General features: G+C 33.3%; 1 protein-coding gene across 1 annotated transcript; it reads left to right on the top strand.

The window, feature by feature from the left end:
• The first annotated feature begins 10,116 nt into the window (after positions 1–10,116).
• LOC106333601 (F-box/FBD/LRR-repeat protein At1g51370-like) lies at positions 10,117–12,204 on the top strand. Its single transcript, XM_013772030.1, has 4 exons — positions 10,117–10,174; positions 10,375–11,270; positions 11,371–11,511; positions 11,807–12,204. Exons 2-4 carry the CDS (start codon positions 10,398–10,400, stop codon positions 12,089–12,091), a joined length of 1,299 nt encoding a protein of 432 aa, XP_013627484.1. The 5' UTR covers positions 10,117–10,174; positions 10,375–10,397; the 3' UTR covers positions 12,092–12,204.
• The last annotated feature ends 3,727 nt before the right edge of the window (positions 12,205–15,931 follow it).

The raw sequence follows: 15,931 nt of genomic DNA, 5'->3' as shown, positions 1-15,931 counted from the left end.
CATTAGGATTTAGGGTTTAGTGTTATTAAAATTTAGTTTTTAATGTATGATTTAGGGTTTAAGATTTTTCAACGGTTTAGAGTTTATCCAAAGTTTAAGGTTTAACGTTTAGGGTTTAGTATTTACGGTATAGGGTTTAGTATTTTGCTGAAAACTTAACAATATTTATTTATTTATTTTTTGTAACTATTTTTATGTATTTTTATTGTTTTATTTTAAAAATATAATCTTATTTGGAAATTTAATTTTGTTTCCTTTTTTTAAAAGATATCAAATATCAAATACTCAAACACTATTAGTACTACAATAAACATGCAAAAATATATTCCCTCTGTTTCATATTAAATGTCACTTTAGCTCATTTTTTCTTGTTTCACAAAGAGTGTCATTCCACGGTACCAATGCAATTTATACAACATTTCAGCTGAAAATTAATTGCAAAATGCATTGATTTTATAAATAATCGATTTACCTAAAATGCTATTGTTTAGATATGTGATATTAATGAAAACATAAATACATTTTAATGAGTTCCTTAATATGTGTGAAAAGTGTCTAAGTGACACTCTTTGTGAAACAGACGGAGTATATGTCAAAGAAAACTCAGACATAACAGACCTTATAATTCTTCTTCTTTTTTTTTTGACATCAACCTTATTAAATTAAACTAGAGCTTGACCCGCACACCCGTGCGGGTTTTGATTATTTTTAATTTAAAATTGATATTTATTTTTCATAATTAGTATCATATATTTTAGATGTATCACTATATAACTAAATGTATATTGGTTATTTGAATATTTTAGGTTTCTATACATCATAATCGAATCCATACCAAAACGGATAATATGATTACTTTTGATTATTTGATTATTTTTAGTTTGGATACAAAATATATCAACCGACTCGAATAATATGGTTATTTTTTGTACAAATATTTAAAGTTTTAGATACATTAGTTATTTGGATATTGTATTCTAAATTTATTAAATAGATACCTAAATTTATTACTAATAAATAATGAAAAATATAAGTATGTAGTTTTAATAAAATATTGTATTTTTCTCTATTCAACTGCATAATAATTGTTATTAGTGCATATGTCTAATATATTTACAATATTGTATTCTAAATTATTATTACTACATAGCTTTCAAACAACGTATTTAATAAATACCTAAATTTATTACTAATAAATAATGAAAAATATAAGTACGTAGTTTTAATAAAATATTGTATTTTTCTCTATTCAACTGCATAATAAGTATTATTACTGCATATGTCTAATATATTTACATACTAATTTATATTTTAATTATATATTATGTAAATAACTCCTTCATGTGGTTTTTGCTTTTTAGATATTACTAATAAATAATGAAAAATATAAGTACGTAGTTTTAATAAAATATTGTATTTTTCTCTATTCAACTGCATAATAAGTATTATTACTGCATATGTCTAATATATTTACATACTAATTTATATTTTAATTATATATTATGTAAATAACTCCTTCATGTGGTTTTTGCTTTTTAGATATTACTAATAAATAATGAAAAATATAAGTACGTAGTTTTAATAAAATATTGTATTTTTCTCTATTCAACTGCATAATAAGTATTATTACTGCATATGTCTAATATATTTACATACTAATTTATATTTTAATTATATATTATGTAAATAACTCCTTCATGTGGTTTTTGCTTTTTAGATATTACTAATAAATAATGAAAAATATAAGTACGTAGTTTTAATAAAATATTGTATTTTTCTCTATTCAACTGCATAATAATTATTATTACTGCATATGTCAAATTACATATAGTTACGATATATTTCCACAAAAATTCAAATCATCATCATGATTAAGTGCATGAGACTGAGTGTACTAAAACAACAACAACGTAAATAACCATTACTCATTCTTCAAGTATTTTGGTCTATCTAACGTTTTACATTGTTACACTGGATTTAAATAAAGAGAATGCGTGTGTTTGTCAATATTGTACAATAAAAATTAGGAGTATATTTAATTACAACATAAAAACAATAACAATAATAGAAATTTATCTTTAATTGATTGCAAGAGTATCAATATATGGTAACTGTTTGGTTAGCTAGATTATAGGAAGTAATAGTTTTAATTTTAAATAAATAAGGAAAATACAATAAATACTTAACATTAGATTTATTATTTATTTCAGTGGCATATGATTGTAAATAAGTTGTAAATTTAAGAGGTAATTCAAATTTGTACTCCTATTTTAATAGATTAGATGTCAACGTTTTTGCATATATTGTTTTTTGCCAAATGTCAATAACCATTATTACTATCAATAAACAAAGCATTTTCAGGTATTAGTAGGAGAACATTCAATTTCGTATTTTAAACGTACATTTCGTTTCTTTCTGTATTGAATATCGGCTAAGTTAGATGTGTTTGATTTTCAATAGATTCGATTCAAAACGTCAAAATCCTAATGAAGACTAAACTAGTCATTTATATAATCGTTCAATCTAACGACACTTGGTTTTTGAATTGCGTTTAGACTTAGTTCTGCCTCCTCTGCCGTGTATTAAGAAATATAAAAACTGAACACATGATTCCAATTTTCTTGGTCATCCAACGCTTGTAGTCATCTGTCAAATCGTTTCGACATGATGGTCGGCCGGCAAACTCTGAACGCTTCTTATACCATCTCCAATGGTTAGAACCCATCATGAGTTCTAATGTTTAATTTAATTGTAAATTTTATAATTTTTAAAGTTTAAAACCTCTTGTAATTTGTTACTAGATCTCGATCTGCGCAACCGCGCGAGTTTTTATTTTCATTTATTTTTATATAAATAGTTTGTTTTCAATTATAAATTGATATATATTATAATATATATGTGTCTATCAATTTTTAAAACATAATAAGTTTACGGTATATTTTTTCATTGAATAAATTGTTTCAAAATTTCACATATATTTGTATTTCCTTATACATATATATTTTCAGATTATTATTTCATTATTAATCGTAACTATATATATAAAGATTAGTAAAATATTGTTTTATTATCATATTCAAAAATATTGTAACATTTCACCAATTTAGAAAGATTTTAAAAAATTAAACTTTTCGCTTCATAGATTTATATTATCAAGTAAATAATTAAACATTTAGTTTTTGTTTAATTTTTAAAATAAATTATATAGTTTAAAATTTGTTTTCATTGGTTTAAGGTAGTAAATATTAATCATTGTTAGATAATTTAATTTTTGTTATTTAAAAAAAATCTTTATAATTTTAAAAGTTAACATCGACAAATATTTAAATAATTGACATATGGATGTATAGTATTACAACATTAAATTATATCTATTTAATTTATAGTATCTATAAATCCAATGGATCATCTATTGTTAAATCCAATTATTGATAGCCCAATAAAAATTTCGGTTAGGCCCAAAATTTGAATGATAAAATTATATATTAAATGTAACATGACTTTCTAGGAATATGTCCATTAAGTTCATTTTTTAAAAAATCACACATAAATCAAGGTTGTGACTTCTGTTTTAATATATAAGATATGTCCAATGTAAAACCCTTTTAAAGTTCTTAAGAGAAAAAAGAGACAACAAAAAGAGAAAAAAAAACAGGGGAGAGAGAGAAAGACACAAACACAAAAGGAGCCAATAAGAAAATGACACTTTAGAGGTTCTTACAAATTTTAAAAACTCTATTTTAAAAACCTGGTTCTTAGCTTTTGTTTCTTTTTGATTTATTTTTTGGGTTTTTATTTTTTAAAAACCTCTCCTTAAGAACCTCCATTGGATGTGCTCTTATTCCCTTCGTTAAAAGGGTGTATTATGAAACGAAACCAAATGTTTTTCCTATTGGCTCTCTGTTTGCTAATATGGATCATCTGTTCTGGAGAGTTAACCCACAAATGGAGGACCATCAGTTCGCATGGATACTATGGTACATTTGGAATGGTAGGAATAATAAAGTTTTCAGCAACATTGATATTGATCCGAGGAAAACGCTTAACTTAGCAGAATTGGAATCTACACTTTGGGCTGAGACACATGTTACCAATAATTCCAGGGGGTAGATGTAATCCAGACCAGGCCTAATACATGAACTATTGGAAGATGGTGCTTCATAGACGGTTGTTGGAAAGATAAGGATTTATATTCCGGGCAGGGCTGGTTCAACACACTACCGGGATTTGAGGGGTTATTAGGAGCAAGGAATTTAAGGGCAAGTCTCTCACCCCTTCATGCGGAGACGGAGGCTTTAATTTGGGCAATGGAATGCATGAAGAATTTAAGACAGTTTTGGGTTACGTTTGCAACAGATTGTTCTCAACTGGTGAAGATGGTTTCGGAACCGGAGGAATGACCAGCATTTAAAAGCTACCTGGAAGACATTAAGCTTTTGAGAAGAAGCTTCACCAACTCATATATCGTTCATGTACCTAGGCGGAAAACATAAAGGCGGACCGCATGGCACGCAGTGCTAGGACACAACCGTCTTTCGTCGTACACATTGATGCAGAGTTACCACATTGGTTTACAGAGTCTACGTGAGTCTGTGAATTTTTTGCTGTAAAAAAAAAAAAAGAAACGAAACCAAACTAAACTGAGTGAAAAAAAGAAAAACTAAACCGAGTGGACGTGACCGGTCTCAAATTTTGGCTTGATAAAAATTCTCACTGCAATACCACGAAATTCAACCGTGATATATTATTTGCAATTTTCAAACCAATATCTATTGAACCAACTCTGGTTCGAATTTTTTCTAAACCAAATAGTATGATAAGATATTAAGATGAACCGGATAAGAAGCAAACCAAAAAGTATCCCACAAACTAAGTAAGCAACATGTGTCTTCTAATTGTTGGAGATACGATGTATCGGCGCCAATAATGGCACCTGAGAGAAGGCGACAAACACACACATTTTTGTCATTTGTGCTGAGTCTGCTGACGCGCTAGCGACATGACATCCCATGTTTTCAACACATCTAGATCGAAATTTGAAAAGTAATTTGGTAAAACTTTTCCAGCACAGTAAGTTTTACCACGTCAATTCCAGCTCATCAATCAATAAAACAGACGCATAAAACAAAATTAAACAGGAGAAAAAGGCTTAGCGGTGTGCGCGTTAAGCAAAACCCTAAACCAGTGTGTAATATATATATACCCTTATATCTCTCTCTCTAAAAATCCTCCCTACCTTTTTTCCCTCATAAACATATATGTATAGACTGTCATGAGCAACATCCCCAGATCTCTCACCGACTCATCACTCTCTATATTCCTTCTCATTATTTCTTCTGCCGTCGATCCTTGGCCCTTTCCTAGCGGTGTCTTCTAACATGAGCAAGCAGATGGTGTTCAACTTTCATTTTCATGTTCCGCATCTCCACATACTCCATCATCATAACCATGTTCCAAAAGGCTGTGTCGCGATCATGGTGGGACACGAAGGAGATGAAGAAGGGTTACACAGATTCGTGGTTCCGTTGATGTTCTTGAGCCATCCTTTGTTTGCTAGTCTCTTGAAAGAAGCTGAAGAAGAGTACGGATTCAAACACGCAGGTCCGATTACGATTCCTTGCCGTGTCAATGAGTTTAAGCATGTTCAGGAAATTATCGACCAGGAGACTCATGGCCGTCACAGTCACGGTAACGGACACAACCACCACCACAATAACCATCTGCGATGTTTCTGAAGATATGTAATTGGATTTGTTGGTTTGGTTTGACATGCGATTGGTATTGATTTGACTTTTCTTCTGAAATTGGTTTAGTTTGCTTAATTTTCGGTTTTAGTTAGTGATGATGATGAAAAAGAATAGAGAAATTGAATACAATGAATAATGATTCTCATCTCTTACGAATGTAGTCGTGAGGAATATGGAATTTCAATTTTGTAATGGGAATGCCATATTATTTGAACTTTATTTTATTAAAAGAAATGTGTACACTTTTTAATAATTTAATTGATTTTAACGCGTTTGGCCGTCAATCATGTTACTTTTTGTTAAACATTTCCTTTACTCGTTAGGATCATACGTCTCTCGAACAAGTATTTTCTTACGAATGTAAAAAATTCGACATATCGCATTGATTACGTGGTGATTGGTAGTTGCTGTAGGTGTTGTCCATAACTCTATTTATTTCTACAACACCAAATTTAGAGCAATCAAGTTTTAAATTTTTTTTTGAAACCACAACTCTTGAAATAATCTACAGCTGTACAAGTGCTCTGTACAGCCAAATATCCAAAACAAATTTTTAGTGCTTTCAATAAAATTCTACAACAATAAAATTTAAAGTCACAACAAAAAATCTACAGATTTTTTTCTACAGCAAAAATTTCAAAACTACAGTCATTACCAATCGGATCCTAATGCATTAATTCCTGACTTGGATTAAAGTTGTCACAAATTATATCATAATCACAACAATATCTATTATATTAATTATTATTTACTGAATCAGTTTGGATTCCAATATAATTCCGTATCTAAACTGACCCTGAAACAATATTTGGTACTTTCCAGTTTTCAGTTTTGAATTATTTGAGTTTGGCCGCTTAACAATGTTTAAATTTAAAGGAAGGTTTAATTTTGCTAGAAAAATAAAATATAAAATCCACAATAATATCATACATTGAAAATTTCCGGAATTTTCTCACCTTTTATTTAAAATTTAAGAAACATATTTTATTCAAGAACCACCTAACCATTACCCAGACTGTTTAGACACAAACAGTATTTGTATACTAGGTGATTCTCGTGCTAATGCACAAGTATAAATCTTTATAAAGTTAATATATTATAATTAATTGAAATTTTAATTTTGGTTTTAAATCAATTTATAATATTGATAATTTATATTAATAATATTATTTTAATTTTAAGATATATAATAGTGAGCTAAAGATTATAAAAAAGCATTTCAATAATAATAATTATAAACTATTTTTATTCAATTAAACATATATCTATGTTCTTTAATTATTTTATGTAATAATCTAAGAAAATAGATAGATATAAAGAATATATTTCTATTAGTTTGAAAATATATTTATTTTATATTGTATAAAGTATGTTTTAAGGGATTAATATTAATTTTTTGTAAGAAAAAGTTTAGATATAAAGAAAGTATTTTATGTAAAAATATGTTTTAAACTGAATATTACTATTTTGTTAACTTTCTTTTTAATGAAATTATATTATATATACATATATTTTCATTTTTAAATTCGTTTTTAAACTTTATGAATGTTTCCTGTTTATATATGTTTTGGAAAAATTAAAAAGGAAACTAAATAAAAAATTAACAATAGTATTTAAATTTAATATTTTTAATTTATTAATGATACCTCTGTAAATAACCGTCGTAAGAATTAACATGAACATGACACGTAAAAAACTGACTTCCAAAATAAAATTATAGAGATTCATATAACTTTTTTTATCAACCGACAAAATAACACTCATAAATATTCCTTTCTTACGTCTCTTATGAATCCATTGGAAATCCTAATGGCGATTAATATTGGTTACAAAACACGCTATCGGTAATACTTACGCATCCAAATTTTATATCTGCAAACTTGTGTTTTCAAAATTGTATGTAGATAGTTGGTCTGAAAATTCTTCTACTAAAGAAAATGCATTATTGGTAGAAGATGATAAGGTCAAGCCAGAGATTGAAGGAAAATAGGATGAGCCAAAAGCAGGACAAGTGTTTTATCTACCACATGGAGAAGCCTTTGGCTTTGTGTTCGGAGTTGAATCCCGTAAATTCACATACTCCAGAGCCATTGTGAGTTTTCGATTTTTCTCTTAATTATACTATTAAAGGATCCATAGCTTCTGGTATAGAGCCTCGGTGTTTGAAATCATCCGTAAAGTTTTGTTACGTTGGAAATTTGGACATCAGGGTATGAAATAGATTGGAGCTAGTAAGATAGTTATGGTCCTTGGTGGATTCTTCTCATGCAATCACCAGTTACCAAATATAGTTTGACTTTTGATGCATAGTTCCCCAAGGTGTTCAAGCACTAACTGGGTCTTTATGTATGTGTAGTGTAAAACATTGACCAAACTGAACGACCCAAAATAGTCAAAAAGGAGAATTAATTAAGATAACTAGTTAGAGAGAGGTGAGAGAAACTTTCTCTCAAATCTCTCCCCACCCAAAGTCGTCTTTTCTCGAACCTCACCATCTTGATTTCGATTCCGGTGGCCGGCGGTGGTTGCTAATCGTCGGTCGCCACCCCAATTTTCTCCCCTTATCCAAACCTCAACCCCGTCGAGCTCCGATTTGCGCACTTCCTCCTTGCTTCATCACCTCTGGTTCTTCGTCGGATTGCGGCCGGATCCGGCGAACCAAACCGGTTTCTGGGTGTGTACCTAGCTTCTCCGGAGTGATGGCGAGGTCGTGGCTGGTCGGATCTCTTCAGGAGGCGTCGTTGGGATAGTAGATCTAGGGTTTGACTCGCGGTGGATCTGGGTCATTTTCACCTCGGAGGGTTCGCCGGACGTGCAGTGTGGCGCTGTCACTGTGTCTCTGGTCAGCTTCGCTGCCTCCCATGTCCTCCCCTGTCTCTTCCTTCCGGTGCTCTCGCTAGAACTTCCCCGTCGAGCTCTTCGGATCTGTGACGAAACGCAAAGTTGAGGGCTTTGCTGGGGACTTCTCTTCCGTGTTGACTCCATAACAACCACCATGGCGTCGGATGGCTTCAGATCTGTTTGGGTGTTTCGAGATAGGTCAGGGTTTGCCGTTCTCTGGTTTTGTCTCTGCCTCCATGTGACGGGTCTTCTCCATCTTCTCTGCCTGCTGATGGGAGCTCCGCCTCCTCCGCTCTTAAAGTTTCAGAAGGAATTTGACAACCGTTCACTGCTTCTTCGTTGCGAAGCAGCCAGATTCTTCAGTGCTCTGCTCGTATGACGGGACCGGAGTCGAGCCGTATAACCTCCGCTTCCGTCAACCTGTACCTCACCAGTGCTTAATTGTTGGCTTCTTCGTGTCGGTTTGGATTATCAGGGAATGGTCTTGTTGTATTTCTGGAGTGAGCAACGTCTGGAGTGGACTTCGTAGGTTGCGTTTGCCGGACCAGGGCTTGGTCTCCCCTGCTTCGCCGGTCCTCTTGTCGGAGTCGCCTTCGGGACGGTCTGCGGTCCCTCAGACTGTTCTCCGGTTGCGAACTCTCTTGATTACTTCTCTTGTTGCAGGTACCGGTGGCAAGATTGAGTTGTGATCTGCTGATACTTAACGGTTGTTCTGTTTTCTTCCATATGCCAAGCTTTAGTCTTGTCTTTATGGACTGTGGCTAGACCTTAGTTTGTTTTAGAGAGTTCTTTTTAACTTTTTTTGTGGCTCTCTGCGCTGGTCCCACTCAGACAGTTTGGATTTTCCCGGTTCGGGTCGGGACAAAACTAGCTGGTCCCACTTAGACACTCCCAAGAGGTATTGTTTCTCTGACATGACAAATTTGAACTTATAATACCTGAATGGGAACATCACTAACAGCATTTTAAGTAATTTTATTTGTCAAAACAATGTTAAGTGCATTTTGGAATTTCCGTCGGAAAAGTGATAAGCTAATAAAGAGTATAGACAAAGGAGAGACATAACTTATTAAGTTCTAATTTATCTTATTAGATTTCCACAAAGAAATTTAAGTCGGACGGGAAGTGGTGTTTCTAGTGGCGGAAATGTGAATAACGCGTAAGAACCTGCCTTTGAGAGAGGAACAACAGCTGGTTGCTCTCCATTCTTTCATCCTAATTGTTACAAAATCCTAATTTTGATCAATAGTAATATTGAAATGGTTACATTTGGTAAACTCTTTATGATATCAATATATTTGATTTGTCGAAAAACCGACGTCGTTTTTCAGGATCACTAACCCGACGCACCGTTTTCATCAAACCATAAACTGCTAGGCGTTTTTGCATTCAACGTGTCCATTTCCCATTTCTCATAAAGAAACCCTAAACTCATACTGGTCACACGAAAGAATCCTATCTTTTACCCTTATCCCTCATCCCTCATATATATACGTTACACAAATCATCTGCTACAGATAAGAAAGCATGACCGTGAAGGCGGCCGATGAGGTTTGATCTTCAGTGCTAATCAAAACTCCATTCAGGTGCGTTCTTCTTCTTTTACTGTTCCTTGGTTTTATCGTCGACCCTCTATCTATCTCTTTAGGGTATCATTTAGACTTAGGTTGGTTGCAATTCATATGTGACCGTAACTTCTACGCAACCTTATTTCGTGTTTGATTGGAAACTAGATTGTTGTGTCTGTAAATTTCAGTTTACATTGGTCTAAAACTTGATGATGCAGACTAGTTGTGTGACGGAAAAAAAATGGTGGGTGGAAAGAGAAAAACAAAAACATGTGACAAAGGGTCGCAAAGACGCTGGATATGCCAACTACCTAATGTTTTGATAAGTGACATACTTGCTCGTGTTCCTACAAAGATTGCTGTAAGAACAGGCGTTTTGTCCAAAACATGGATTAATCACTGGAAGAATGTTCGTGGATTGGACTTAGAGTCCTTTGAATTCTCTGATATGGATACCTTTGTGAGTTTTGTTCGAAGTTTTTTTGATTCACACAGGGAATCAACGATAGACAAAATAAGGTTAAGTGTTCACTATTCTGATTGTCACTCCCTTCTCACCCAATGGACTGATATTGCGATTAGGCGTAGGATTCAGCATCTCGATGTTTGTTATTATGGCACTTGTTGCGATGTTACGATGCCCGTCAGTCTATATACATGCAAGACGCTGGTGCACTTACGCCTTTGTTGGGTTGTCTTGGCTAACCTGGAGGTTGTTTCCTTGCCATGCCTAAAGACCATGCATTTAGAATGCATTAGAGATCTCACTGAGCCAACTGTGGAGAAACTTATCTCAGGCTCTCCAGTTCTGGAAGATTTAATCATTATCAGACGAACTAGTGGTGAAAGGTTTATACAAGTGCGCTCTAATACGCTAAAGAGAATCCACATAGATACCTATACAGAAGTTGAGATTGATGCTCCTCTACTCGAGTGTTTGAGGACTACGGTTTATTTAGAAAAGAACTTCATGATCATCAATTTGGGTTGCTCTACCACACTAGATATTGATATGGTCTTTCCTGATGTGACTTGCACCAAACTTTTAATTTGTGATACTCTCACCGATATTCCGAGGTTCAGAGGCCTTGTTACAAGTAGTTACATTTTGAAGGTAGTCATGTTAACTAATATTAATTTGAGCATTTCAATATTCTTCCTCAAAAAGTTTCTAACCAACATTTTGTTTTTGTTTTTGTTTTATTCTTTTACAGAACATCTTTCTACACTCCGAACCAGGACCATTGCTTCAGTTCCGTGACCTATCCCGTTTGCATGTTAAGTTCTCTAAATCCGATCTTGAAATGTTGCCAGCCATTCTTGAAAGCTGCCCAAAACTACAATCTCTCATATTGGTAATGATGCTTTATAACCCTTCGAGTCAGTAGCGGCCCTGACAGGAAGCATAGCAAGCAACAGCTTCCAGCCCACTAAAAAAACTTGAAAAAAATCAGCCTCTTTTTAGAAACAAATCATTGGTATACATATGTTACTTTTGCTACACGTATATAGAATAGGCCACGTTTTTGAAAAATTGCTTGTGGTCATTGCCATGTCAGGACCGGCACTGCTTCGAGTTATGCAAATTGTATGTGAAAAGCTTTAATCTACCACTTTATTCTCAATTTTTTTTATCTTCTGTATTTGCAGGAGTTGATCAAGGACCCAAGTTATAAGAAGAACAGAGAACCAAAGCTGATGTTTTCAACAGTGCCTCCGTGTTTGGTATCATCTCTCAAGGTCGTGGAACTGAAACGTTTGATCGCAAGGTATGAAGGAGAAGTAGAGCTAGTAAGATACTTCCTCAAGAACTCACCAATCCTGGAGAAACTAAGGCTTGATACTTACTATACCAAAAAGGGCATGCGTGATTTCCTTAAAGAAGTCGTTGCATTGCCAAGATGTTCCAGCGCTTGTGAAGTCACTGTTCTCTAAAAAAAGACATTTTCATTTGAGGTAAATTTGGATGTTAAAAAATGGTTGGTTTGAGTAACATTTCTCATGTATTAATGACCGATTTAAAACTTTATTTTGAATTTTATAAACATTTCCGCATATTATTATAGCGTTACTTGGATACTTATATCAATATGTTCTTTTGCTTGCTCTTTGCGTGTTTAAGTGTGTCAAGTTCCAGGAAGCTGTTGCGGTAGACATGAAAAAATTAGTTATGCTACGTATGGCCTGACTGGTTCAAACACAGCGGTTGCGGTTGCGACTGCGGGCGTTTGTGGATGCGGGTGATTGCGGTTTCTAGCGGTTTTAAGAGATTTGTATGACTGGTTCTGCGGTTAAAAATTGTTGCGTTTGCGGGATACTTATGACTGGTTAACTACCAAATACAGCAGCGGTTAAATAATAAATTAACAATATTTACATTTTATATAATTATAAATAAATTAAAAATCATAATATTATAATAAATATGAAAATTATATTTAGAAATTATAGTTTCAAATTTTTAAAATTTTAGAAAATATTTTTATTTTAAAATTTTATAATATTAATTAAAATATAATAGATATATTTTAGAATTTTTATAATTCCATTTTTAAAAAATTATTGAATATTTTTATTTTTGTATTTAAATGGTTTTAAAAAAAAAAAAAAATTATCCTCCTGCAACCGCCCGCAACCGCAGACGCTAGTTGGAACCAGCTTTTGATTTTAAGAGGTTTAGAGCTGTTTGAAGCGATTTATAGCGGTTTGTATGATTGTTTTGAAACGCTGTTAACCGTTACCAACCGCAAAAGCTGCGTTTGCGGGTGGTAGCGGGGAAACCAGCCAAGCTCGTAGTAGAGGGAACTTATAGTGAGGTTCTATTTGATCTTTTGGTACGTAGGGAGTTGGTTAAGTTAACAAAAAAAAGGCAACCCATAAATATAACCAATATCTCATTAGGGTTTGTGATTTTGAGGGTAGTCACAGTCACAGTGTGATCATGCCTAAGCATTTCATTACAAAAGTTACCGATTGGTTGGTTTGGCTTCGGGTTTAATTAATAACTTTTGTGATCTTTTTCTTTTTCTTTTTTCGTGGTTTTGGAATTTACATGGCTTCTCATAAGCTTTATGTTACTTCAGTCAACAGTTTCGAATCTAATAGCTTTAAAGATGACATCTCTGAGGAGATTCTAAGATTCCCAATGTCTGGATACCACATTCAAAGTCTTCCTACATTGATTGGTATTTGATGCAGAGTAAGTTGCATCCTTCCATTTCATTTGGCATGCCTATAACATCATTTGGACTTGAGCTTAGGAAAATTTTCAGAACAATATATTTTTGAGCATACGGATACTATTAAAATCCAAAATCAAATGTATAGTTTAGCATCCAGGATTGGTGACTTCATACACCAATTAAACAAAATAGATAAAAATAAGATATGAGAATTTCATGCCTTGATCTTTCACTATCATGAATAACTGCAAGACAAACACAAGTTATAACAGGTTTTTTTTCGAAGACATTAAATGGTTTGGGAATTGAGATGAGACAGACCTGAGATGGTAGTAACAAAATCTTCCCGCTTCCCATACTTCTTCCTGTAATCATGCCAGTGCAGAGGCGCTAGCATTTTCCCAAACGATTCCGAAGCCGTAAATGAAGACATTGTTGGGCCTAATTATTAAGCCTAATGGCTCAAATAATATATGGCAAAATGTGAAAACAAATGGGCCTATGGGTTCTTATAAAAAGCCTTGTTGGCTTTAATGAAATGAAGTTAACAACATCCCACATTGGTTGGGAGAGTTGATTTTGAGGAGTATATATATGTCTTCATGACATGAGAGGTTAAACAGCTCAGAGGAAGAGAGAGCTCCCCACGCGCGCGCCGCCGCCGCCGGCCGGCTCGGCTCGGGCTCGGGCTCGGGCTCGGGCTCGGGTCTTTTTGGACCAAGTTAAGCTCAAAGTTTTGCCATTTAATTCCCAAAAAACGACATGCATTTTATTTTAAACAACACGTAGTTCGTTTAAAAACAACACGCTGTCTCTCTTCTTGACGATAAGTTTAAACGAGAAAAGTTCTTGCAGAGGAAGTTTCGTAACGCCTCGCCTCCGAGATCCTCGCGAGATTTCCGCCAACGTGCGCACGTGCGGCATTAGTTACGGAAAATGGCTCGTCTTCTCTTCTTTAAAAACTCGTCTCCTCCTTCATTTTTCTTGAAGTTTTTACGCAACAAAAATCACCAGATCCCTTAACGTAAGTCTAGAGAGTGTTTCGTAGAGTTTATAGTTCGATAGGGCGATCACGAGTGAGGCGTGATTCGTCTGCCATGGTTGTATCCTGGGACTCTATATTCGTACAGTCCCGTCTCACTAACGGAGCGAATATTTTGAGTTAAGGAAAGAGATCATATCTCGACTCCATGTCTCTTTGCGAATACGATTTCCTATCGTTCTTGTATTCGTCTTTTACATTCGTTTATTTCCTTAACATCGCTTTTATTCTATCGTTTATGTCAGTCCGGTTTTCCGGCTTCTACAGACATATTAAAACAGCAGATGTTATAAGAAAGACCACTTCCACATTCAATTTCACTTTCATCGTGATTACAATCCGTGGTTCCGTTCATGTTCTTGAGCCATCCTTTGTTTGTGAGTCTACTGAAAGAAGCTGTAGAAGAGTAAGGATTCAAACACGCAGGTCGGATTACGATTTTCTTGCCGTGCCGATGAGTTTAAGCGTGTTCAGGACATAATTGACGAGGAGACTTATAGCCGTAGCGCGCCACAGTCACGGTAACGGACACAACCACCATCACCACCACCACAACAACCATCTGCAATGTTTATGAAGATCTGTAATTGGATTTGTTGGTGGTTTGATATGTCATATGTGATTGAAATTTCTTTGACTTCTTTTTTGAGATTTGTTTAATTGGCTTAATTTTCGGTTTTAGTTAGTGATGATGATGAAAAAACATAGAGCAATTGAATGTAATGAATAAATGATTCTCATCTCTTACGTATGTAACCGTTAGTAATATGGAATTACAATTTGTGACGGGAATGCCATATTATTTGAATTTTATTTTTATTAAAAGGAATGTGTATACTTCTTATTATTTAATTGATTTTAACGCGTTTGGCCGTCGATCATGTTACTTTTTGTTGTTCATTTCCTTTCCTAGAATCTTACGTCTCTCAAATATATCCAGTTATTTTCTTCCGAATGTAAAAATATTCAACATATTATAGGATTAGCAAACAATTAGTTCACGACTTTGATTGAAGGTGTCACAAATTATATCATAATCACAAAAATATCTATTATATTAATTATTATTTACTGAAACAGTTTGGATTTCAATATAATTGCGTATCTAAACTGATTCTAAAACAATATCTGATACTTTTTAGTTTCCAGTTTTGAATTATTTGAGTTTGACCGCTAAACAATGGAAGTGATTGGTTGGGTTTTATTCCTTTGCTTTAGCTTTATTTACTTTTAAATCACTAAAATTTATCAATCATGTTGAAGTTTTATTTTTAATAGTTAAAACCTAAATCAAGTTTCTATAAATTTTTACCAATCATGCTTTAACTTTATTTTTAAAGCTACAACAAAAAAAACTAAAGCAAAATTTTTTTTAGTGTATTTTTGGGAAAAAAACCTAAAGCTTTTTTTATAGGATGTAGAATCTGTGAAATAAAAAAACTATCTATAATATCAAATAAATTAGATAATCATAATTAAAAACATCTATAAATATTTAATTCAATTTTGAGTGTTATAAAAATTATTGAAATATTTTAAATAAAATATATA

The sequence above is a fragment of the Brassica oleracea genome, chromosome C3 (genome assembly GCF_000695525.1).
Source record: "Brassica oleracea var. oleracea cultivar TO1000 chromosome C3, BOL, whole genome shotgun sequence".
Classification (NCBI taxonomy): Eukaryota; Viridiplantae; Streptophyta; class Magnoliopsida; order Brassicales; family Brassicaceae; genus Brassica; species Brassica oleracea.
Note: the sequence above shows the minus strand (reverse complement) of the source record. Positions and strands in the feature narration are given on the sequence as shown.